The 9,989-nt window shown below is 53.8% G+C and overlaps 1 protein-coding gene across 1 annotated transcript in view; it reads left to right on the plus strand.

The window, feature by feature from the left end:
• chrna11 (cholinergic receptor, nicotinic, alpha 11) overlaps window positions 1-6,197 on the plus strand; it is an 8,260-nt gene extending 2,063 nt beyond the window's left edge. Inside the window, exons 4-10 of the mRNA XM_003969344.2 lie at window positions 48-157; window positions 228-307; window positions 1,765-1,932; window positions 2,016-2,210; window positions 3,412-3,498; window positions 3,585-3,694; window positions 5,115-6,197. Of these exons, the coding sequence (XP_003969393.1) occupies window positions 48-157; window positions 228-307; window positions 1,765-1,932; window positions 2,016-2,210; window positions 3,412-3,498; window positions 3,585-3,694; window positions 5,115-5,849 (1,485 nt within the window). The 3' untranslated portion in view covers window positions 5,850-6,197. The remainder of the gene's footprint in view (window positions 1-47; window positions 158-227; window positions 308-1,764; window positions 1,933-2,015; window positions 2,211-3,411; window positions 3,499-3,584; window positions 3,695-5,114) is intronic.
• Window positions 6,198-9,989: the final 3,792 nt, after the last annotated feature.

A 9,989-nucleotide genomic window follows, 5' to 3' on the forward strand; every position in this document is an offset into this window, starting at 1 on the left:
GTAAACGAGGCCCAGGTAAACATGAAGAAGGTGTGTGTGTGTCTCAGAGCTGGTTCGACCACTACCTCCAGTGGAACCAGAGCGAGCATCCCGGGGTGAAGAACCTCCGTTTCACCACGGACCAGATCTGGACTCCGGACATCCTGCTCTACAACAGGTAAGAACAGGCGAGGACGCCCCCGCGGCGCCTTTCCCCTCGCCACCTCACGTTGTGCCTCCTTCCTCAGTGCAGATGACGACTTTGACTCCACCTTCAAGACCAACGTCCTGGTGAACTCCAGCGGCTACGCCGAGTACCAGCCCCCAGGTGAGCACCCGCCCCCGCCCCCGCTCCTGTTCCCACTCCTCCTGCCGCCATGTTCCCGCGGTGGGGGCCGCAGCAAACTCTCCTGTGTTTTTAAACTCGCCCTCAATAATTCATGAGTATAAAACTCCATCCCTGGTTATTTGCCTGTTACGCCGCTGCATATGAGGAACTCCTATAAATAGAAAATGCAGGAGTCCGTTTCCTGTGGAGAAACAGACGCGTGCCGGCCTGTGAAAGTAACGGCCCCCCTGGGGCCCCACGAGGCTTCCCATTCTCTCAGATTACAACGGGCTCAGTATAAATCCCTGGATTCCAGGTGGGGTGGAGCCGCAGCAAAGTGCTCGGAAAGCCACACTATCATTTCCACTCAGCCGCCATGTATATTAATGGGCTGCTGCTGAAGGTAAACACGGTTCCTTAATACTGCGATTTGGACCAGAGCCAATTAGAGACTGAGTACACAGATAGCGGAGGAGGGGAGGGGGGAGCGGGGGAGACGCCCGAGTAAATGGCGAAATGGATGATTCCCAACATGCTGGATTCATATTTAATGGCCCCGCACAAGCCGAGTGGAAAACCTGGTGTGTCTTTCTTTTCCCTCTGTGAACAAAAAGGGAAAAGTTGCTGGTGGATGCTGCAAAAAACCCAATTATGGGACTTTAGCTGCAGGTGGAACCTGGAAATTACGGAAGCAGGTCGTGCTCCGCCAAAACATCAAAACGGCTGGATCGTCCTTTGATCTGGTTTGAATGTGCTTTGGTCCGGTTCACTTCTCCATCCTCACACCCGCCTACTGAACTAGGCCACCAAGCTAAACGCCACCTCCCCAGCGAGCAACAGCCCGACGCCTTGATCGGCCAACGTCTGCGAGCACTCAGGAGGGGGCTCGGAGTCGGCCGTCTTTGTAGCCGGGATGCAGGTTCTGTTACGCCTATGAAGTCTAAAGGTGATCATATCAGAGCCCTCGCTGTCAATAATTTGATTTCCCAGCTCCGGCTACTCGTTAATTCCACGTCATTTGCATGATTCGCATGCAGACGGCTTCATAACAAGCATCTTTGGAGCACCGAGACTTAATTAACAACTCGGCTTTGTGGGCTCATCTCGACAGGCTGATTGGGTTTATGTGTGTAATTAGTTGAAGGGTCGGGGTTTGCTCGCGACCCCTGCAGGCGCCGTCTGACGCCGTACTTACATTTGCAGGACGCCGGCGTGTTTATTCGGCGGCGTGATCAGGCCAGAGCGCACGAGCTCGTTCTGCCCAGCAAAGCCAGGGCGCATTTGTGGACACGGCTTTTTTCCTCCAGCCCGGTTCTGTTCTGGTCTCTGTGGACGTGCACGTCGTTCATTTACATGCTGGTGGTGCCGCAGCTTTAGAGAACAAACGCACGTTGGTTGGGTTTGGAGGAAATGTCCGGACCCCTGCGAAGCCGCTCATCCTTTCATCTCCCTTTCAGGAATCTTCATGAGCACCTGCAACGTGGACGTCCGCTGGTTCCCCTTCGACATCCAGAGGTGTGAGCTGAAGTTCGGCTCTTGGACCTACGACGGCTGGTTGCTGGACCTCCAGATGAACGAGGCCGACATCTCGGGCTACATGGCCAACGGGGAATGGGACCTAATCGGTGAATATAAGTGATGTTTTGCCTTAACGAGAATCTGCCAGAGCCTAAAAGCCCATTCCTCTCTGTCTCCACCCCCCCCCCAGGGGTTCCTGGGACCAGGAACGAGGTCTTTTACGACTGCTGTAAGGAGCCTTACCCGGCCGTTACGTTCGTGGTGGCGATTCGCCGGCGGACGCTCTACTACGCCCTGAATCTTCTCATCCCCTGCGTGCTGCTGTCGTCGATGACTCTGCTCATCTTCGTCCTGCCGGCGGACTCGGGGGAGAAAATCTCGCTGGGTGAGGCGACGTTTTCAACGTCTCTATCACACGACTGATGGGAGCATTTAAGTTCTGTTTGGGATCGTCATCCGCGTCACATAACGAGTAAATATTATGCATGATGGCGTTTTCCTGGCGATCCGTCATGAGCGTCGTTGAGTCTGGTGCAGCCCGTCGGCGTGGCTGCCGAGGGTTCCCTCCAGCTGGTAGTTAGCGTTAACTTCGTTTCATTCGATCGGTCGGAATCGGTGATGTCCTGACAGGTGCAAGGGTCAAAGGTCTTTGTTAACGTTAAAAGTTCATCAAGAAATTAGCAGCAGCGACGAGAACCTGTCGGCTCGCTGTCGCCCCCTTTCTGTGCGGCAGAGTACTGCTTCCAGACACGTTACACACGCACATTAAATCCATTGAAAACAGTAAATATCAGCCAGACTATAGAAGATCTGAGGGTAAAAGAAAAGTGTCCAGTCTGTGAGGGATGGTACGACCTGAGGCCAGCCGACAGAAAATACACTTATTCAGCAGTTTGGACTGTAAAAAATGTAAAAAATGATTGGAATCCTGTTGAAAATACTGCTTGAACAGTAGAACAACACAAACTAAGCCAGTGCAGCAATGCATGGTGGAAACATCTGCAGTGTGGAGGCAACACTGGCAGAGCAAAATGAACATTTTCTTAAAAAAGGAAACGAGGGCGGGAACGCGAGCGGGTTGAAATGCAGACGACAGCGAGAGTGGGAAGGGGAATTCAGACGTATCGGATGAGGACGAGTCGGGAAGCAGCACGAAAGGCGGAGAGACGGAGCACATCTGTGTCTGTCACCCACGTTTCGTCAGATTTGTCTGATGGCCAAATATCTTTTAATCTGAGGAAGGAAAGCAGCGACGGCGCCGTCGCAGCGTCTCAAGCTCGGCGCCGACTGCACGAGGCAGCATTTCTCTAACGGGGGGGAAAAAAAGCCAAGTCTCAGAAACACGGCCAATTAACCTATTGATGTAATTAAAGCCGGGGGATTGATTAGGGGGAGAGAGCTTGCTCAGTGCCTTCCAGGAAAACACTCTGTCACTTAATGTGATGGAAGAGACTTGGGGACAGAGTGGCTTTAGTCAGACGGTCCTGCCTCAGAACTTATGCCAGCGAGGCGACTCAGCACAAGTGGGACGAAGCGTTTCCAAAGGCGGGACGGACGTTGACGCCTCTCCCCTCTCTGGCCCGCAGGTATCACCGTCCTGCTGTCCTTGACCGTCTTCATGCTGCTGGTGGCAGAGATCATGCCGGCCACCTCCGACTCCGTCCCTCTCATCGGTGCGAAGCCCAATCATCCGATTACAATATATAAGTGCAGCTACAGTGTGTAAATGGTGGAATGTGACAGCGTGTCTCTCTCCCAGGTCAGTACTTTGCCAGCATAATGATCATCGTGGGGATGTCAGTGGTCGCCACCGTGGTGGTTCTGCAGTACCACCATCACGATCCGAACGGGGGAAACATGCCCAAATGGGTGAGCCTGTAGATCGCAGCTGTGTGCTGATGCATTGGCCTTCATTAAGCTCTGTTTTAGCAGCGGCGCTCCGCCCTGCTCTCATCCATCTGCTCTGCTACCTGGGCCACACTCTGCCAGCTGCCTCCTCTCAAATAAAAAGAAAGTCTCCGACCTTCTCGGCTGTGAATCACGCAGAGGCGTCAGTCTGCCTCGCAGTGCTTTTCCAAAGATTCCGCAGATGTGGGCGGATTTGATTTAACACTTTTAGGTGCCTCGCCTTCTGTTTGGCGCTGTCAGAAAAATGCAAATCCTCCTGTTTTTGAAAATGTCTCTTAAATTGAAATAAGTGATAAATCTGCACTCGGATGGGAAAAGTATCCGGGAAAAAAAGAAACTCTTCCCGGCATTGGAACAAAGTTCACGCATAAATGGAGCAGTTGGCGCATCGATACGTGGAAAGGTTGCTCGGCTGATGGATGGCCTCTTCGGACGCTCTGATGGCCAATTAACACGCTAACTAATGCGACCCAGATCGGTGCGAGCAGCCATCTGATCGTGGCAGCCTGGACACCGACAGCATCGACGACATCGGCAGCAGCCTCAACCTGCCCGCTAAACACCCTCGCTGCGCCATCCGGACACAAAGGTTCTGATTGGACTCCCGGTACCCATCAGGACTCACAGTTGTTCCAGTATGTTAGTCCAGGGGACACGTGGTCTTCCTCCAGAGGACAGATTCTCTTTAGAGCACAGAAGACTGGGAAAAATACCAGGAAAATGTATTGGAATTTCAAGGATTGGAACAGAATTACACGTTAGCTGATAGTATTTAAGAATCAATCACTCATAATTCTAAACTATCACTACACTGGCTAAAAATCACAAATATCGCCTGGTTATGAGAACTTAACCCACTCCTCTGGATTTAATCATGATGTGCAGATCAGAGTCACCTGTGGGAGGATGTTCTCCTCATATTTCTCCTGGCTTGTTCACTTTATAAAACCATAGCCAATGTAGCAGGGAGCTAACGGCAGCGGAAAGTCAAATGATTGCTTAGCTTCAGCCACAGGGGGGGAAGCTTTAAGAGCTCCTGTTAGTAGAAGCCCACTCGGGCCTTTGCAGCCCTGTAATAACACCAAAGAGCGTCAATGATGAGAGGAAGTCAAGAAGTGCACATAATGGAGGGTTTATTCTTCACCAAATGCAGCTCCTCTCTGGAGCGTGACAGCGAGCGCTACCTAATGGCACGCGGCGTCATCCACACGCGGCAGGTGCCGCTGGCTCACACATCTTTATTATACACACATTTAGATGCGTTTCGGCATGAAATATCACCGTGTTGTTGGCGTCAGAGTAAATTCCTGCTGCTTCAGCTGTCGTGTCTCCGCCCTTATTATGGGTAACCACCTCCATTCCACCACCTTTCCCGTTTCAGGTTCAGCTGGTCCTGCTGCAGTGGGTCGCCTGGTTCTTGCGCATGAAGCGGCCCGGAGAGAAAGACAGCCCGGAGCGGCCCCCCTGCGCCCCCCACCTGCGTCGCTGCTCCTCGGGCTCCCAGAGCGGCAGCATCCCCAACCCTCCGGATCACGCCCTGCACCCGCTGCACCCTCAGGGCCTGGCCCCTCTCCAGCCGGGGGGCCTGCACGCGGGGCAGCCCCACGTCCACGCCCAGTCCAGCGCCAACAACAACGGGAACCTGGTTTACCTGGGCTTCCAGAGCGTGGAGGACTCCGCAGGGCTCCCGGAGCCCATCCAGAGGAACAATATCTCCACCGGTCCTCCAAGAGTAGCGGGAAGCCCACCTCCACATCTGCCGTCTCAGTTCTGCAGCTCCCCACCACCTCCTGCCTCTAATATGGACACGGGCTGCCCCAGCACGGTCTCCAGCGGAGGGGGCTTCGGCGGGGGGGGCGGAGGTCTGGGAGGGTGCTCGGCTTCGGCGGTGGGAGACCCCCAGCTGCACGCCATCCTGGAGGAGGTGCGCTTCGTGGCGGATCGATTCCGGGAACAGGACGAGGTCAGCGGCGCGGCCGACCAGTGGAAGTTTGCGGGCGCGGTGATCGACCGCCTGTGTCTGGTGGCGTTCAGCGTTTTCAACATCATCTGCACCATCTCCATCCTCATGTCCGCTCCCAACTTTGTGGAGGCCATCTCCAAAGACTTCGTTTGAGGGGAGGGGAACCAAAGGAAAGCCAGAGGAGCAGGAGGGGAAGGACCAAAGAGGGAGGGGCCCCAAATCCCCAAAACAACGTTTTATAACACATTTTATAACCCAAATCCAAAACATGGGGGCAGGATGAGACGCAGCGGAGGAAAAGACGGGTTTTACACACAAATATGAAAAAAGATACAATTAAAAAAAATAAAAGAGGAGAGAGAAAGAACAAGAGGTTAAATGATTCAGATATTGGCTGTTTTATTCCCCGTAGCGGCGAAGACGACCCTTTACGGGGGTGTCAGAGACGCCACTATGGATAAAGTAAAGGAAGGAGGTGACAGCGGGGATAAGGGGGGGGGGGGGGGGGGGGGGGCATACATTCATTGGCCATGAAGGAATGAGGCCTCTTCCCTCCCGACGCCGGCAGATGGAGATCAGGGCTGAAGATCGGAGACGAGCAGAAGCGGATCTCATCCATTATTCAAACACATGACCATCAGAGGGAGCGACCTTGGGTCGAGAACCCTTTAAAAGACATCTCTCTTCCAGAACCACTGCAGTCAGACCTCATCGATTCCAATCTGCGACTATCAGAACTCTGGAGTATCGAAGCCTAAACGAAGCTGGCGAACAAGGCGGCGGCCACCAGCTGCAGGAGCGAGGGAGTAATCACAAAAAGATCTCCTGATGTGGTCGCCCGCCTGGATCCGAGAGGCCGGATCGATCCGAAACGACCGCTCGCCTCTCCGATACAGAAGAGGACGATGGGAAGAAGATATCTGGTAGTTCTGAGGCGTCTTCGGTGACTTTGCAGCTGTTTACAACGAGAAAATGACGCCAGATGACGGCGTGCTGAATTCGAGGTTTGAATTTAAAGCGCGACCTTCAGGCTGAACTCTCGATTCGCTCCCGCCACGGCTGTAACCACGAGGACGCTCGCCCCGTTCGGGAGGAGGAAGGAATTAAACTCACAGATGACACTCGATCGGATCTCGTTCGTGTCCTGACAGTTTCTAATCAGTCCGACGTCTCCGCTCCCCCAAAAATGGAGCCTTAATGGCTGAAATTATCGCCCAATCTCGTGTGGAACGTGACAAATGCTCGCAGCCGCCGAAGCAGTTTGGACAAGTTGGGACAAAATAGGAGGGGGGATTATCTCCCGATCCTTTGAAGACCTAAAACCTTTAGTCTCGGGTTCACTGGAGTGTTCCAGCAGGACGGAACGGCTAAATCGGGTTCTTTGAGTCTGGATTTGAGGAGCTGGGGTCTGTTCTGCAGCTCTGCTAATGAGGGTTGAACAGATTCTTGTTTTGGGGATTCGGAGCCTAATTTAATCATTGTTTTGTAAAAAAAAATCATTTTCAAATATCCGTATATATATAAATATACATTTGTTCCCATCACTGATAAATGAGACTTGCTGGAGCTTTTGATCTGCTGCAGTTACATGATGTTGGTCAAATGTGTATAAAAGTTCAGGCTCCATAACGTTCCGTAGTTCATCTGAAGTCTTTATTTTTGGCAGATTGTAACGACCTTTGGATGGACGGAGCAGCAGAGAGCTGGAACCCATCCAACAGAACTTTTCTCTTTTTTTCATCCTCTGGTCAACTTGCCAGAACCAGAGCGAAGGTTCCTTCTGAAACGCCTCCACTGGACCCCAGGATGGGGGTCGGTTTTCCTCCGCAGTGGCTTCAAAAAGGCTCCACAAATCCCATTAACGCCGTTAATGCTGCCCCACCGCGGCCCCCGCCCTCATTCTTTAGGATTAAAACCTAAAACTTTGCATTTGCGGGGGATTATTCATCCCATTAATACACATTTGTAGCTGTGTGTTTTGTGTATGTGTGTATGTGTGTGTGAGTGGGTGGTGGGTGGGGCATCACCTCTTCACCTCTTCGGGATCGATCCGGGGGGAGATCTAACAAGGAGACGTCAGGCAGATGAACGTCGGCTTTCCTGACCCGCGTCTGCACGGAACATCCCATCCTGTCATAAAGGAGCCGCTTCTCCCCAACGACCCAGCTCGGCTCCCCGTCTCTCCCACGGCGTTGGGATGGGGGGGGGGGAGAACTGCTGACGCGCACTCCAGGCTGGACGGAGTCTTAATTGATCACTCGCTCCGGAACGAGGAGATGGGCGGAGGTTGGACAGGGAGGAAGAGGAGGGGAGAGTTAATGGAGGGGGGGAACAGGGGTAATTCATGGGATTTATGAGGGGCTGAAGCAGGAGAGACGGGCGCTCTGACAAGCATAACTCAGCGAGGGGCATCAAACGGAAGGCCGCCGCAGTATTTCACTGGAGATTACGGTTCTGTATAAACTGCAGGAATAAACAGAAATGAAAAATGATACTCCCTCTCATGCACACACAGCCACACACACGTGCACGGGCACATCAAGTGTGAGCGGACCCGACTGCAATGGCGTGAGGAAGCAGTCTGGAGGTGTATTTATAGGCAAATCCCGGCCCCCGCTCGGCCCAGGCAAAGCTCCCCGTGTGTTGGGCTAAAAATGTGCAGTGCTAGCAATCTGCAGCCCATAGATTTACTGTGCTCACCCAGATGGAATAAAGAAGAGTGTGTGTGTGTGTGTGTGTGTGTGTCCGGAGGGATAAATGAGTCTTTGCGGTGCTTATGCATCTTATCAATCACTTCTCTGCCTCACAATCTTCATTTAATAAGCGTGTGCACGTCCACCCGACTGAGAGCTTCCAGAGGGGTAATTGAAGCGGAGCTCCGGGGGCCCCCGGCTGGAGCAGCAACGTGGATGGGGAAACAATCAAAACGAAGGCGAGGGGGCACGGGTGCAACTCTGCCCCATAATCCAAGGCTGTGGGGGGGCAGACACACGTGCGCGAACCCAGGCGTGTGCACGGACACCTGTTCTGTACCAGCCCTCTGGGAGCACATTCCTACATCTCGTGGCTGCAGCGGCGGATCAATGCTGTTTAATTACCAAAGGCCCAAAGTGGTACAAATCGATGTGGTGGAGAAGAAACACAGGGGGGGGGGAGGGAGAGGGAGGGAGGGAGAGAGAGAGGGGGGAGAGAGGGGGGGAGAGAGGGGGGGAGAGAGGGGGGGGGGGGGAGAGGGAGAGATGGAGGGAGAGAGGGGGGGATTGGGAGAGGGAGGGGGAGAGAGGGAGGGAGAGAGAGAGGGGGGAGAGGCGGGGGAGAGAGGGGGAGAGAGAGGGAGGGAGAGAGGGAGGGGGAGAGGGATGGAGAGAGAGAGAGGGAGGAGAGAGAGAGAGAGAGAGGGAGGGAGGGAGGGAGGGGAAGAGAGAGGGAGAGAGGGGGAGAGAGAGAGGGGGGAGAGAGGGGGGGATTGGGAGAGAGGGGGGGAGAGAGGGAGGGGGAGAGAGAGAGGGAGGGAGAGAGAGGGGGAGAGGGGGGGATTGGGAGGAAGAGAGAGGGGGGAGAGAGGGGGAGAGAGGGAGGGGGAGTTATGGTGGTCATTCCCCCGGCCCTACATGTGCCGTTAGGCCAAGTCACTTTAATTCACTCACTACAGTTCAACTGGTCACCGTGTCCAGGGGCCCCCAGAGGCCCCCAGGGGCCAGGAGGTGTCCAGGCTGAGGAAGCTTTTGACCCATAATTCCAGGCAGACGGCTGCTCTCGGTGGCTCTAACAAGGCAGGAAGAGCATCAGAGCTGCACCTACCTAAAGGCTCCACGTCCGTTTAATCTGCTCGTTGGGCAGGAAATAATGGAGGCGTCCGATCATTGATTCCCGTTCCACTTCCTGCCTCCTGAACACGGCCGAGGTCCGATTCCCACTCTTCCACGCTGCGATCTGGTCTTTCAGTGCTGTCGAGTGAAAACAAACACATTCAAAAGCTTCAATCTGTAGGAATGTGCGATGAACGCCACACCGATACGGCGGAACTGTGGATCCATTCGGAGGAGGGAGGGAGCGACATTCGCTGAATATTCCGGGATTATTCAGATTTCTGCCCCCTTTTTGTCACAGAAAAGGTTAAAACAGAAAAATAATCCCATCTTCCTCCTGCTCTCTATTCCATTTGAACACATGAAACGCGTGCCAGCGTCGTGTGTGTGTGTGTGTGTGTGTGTGTGTGTGTGTGTGTGTGTGCGCAGCTTTTATTAAAGCTCCTGGAACGCGCTGCTCCTCCTCCTGCAGACATGTGGCTTC

Source organism: Takifugu rubripes, chromosome 12 (genome assembly GCF_901000725.2).
Source record: "Takifugu rubripes chromosome 12, fTakRub1.2, whole genome shotgun sequence".
Classification (NCBI taxonomy): domain Eukaryota; kingdom Metazoa; phylum Chordata; class Actinopteri; order Tetraodontiformes; family Tetraodontidae; genus Takifugu; species Takifugu rubripes.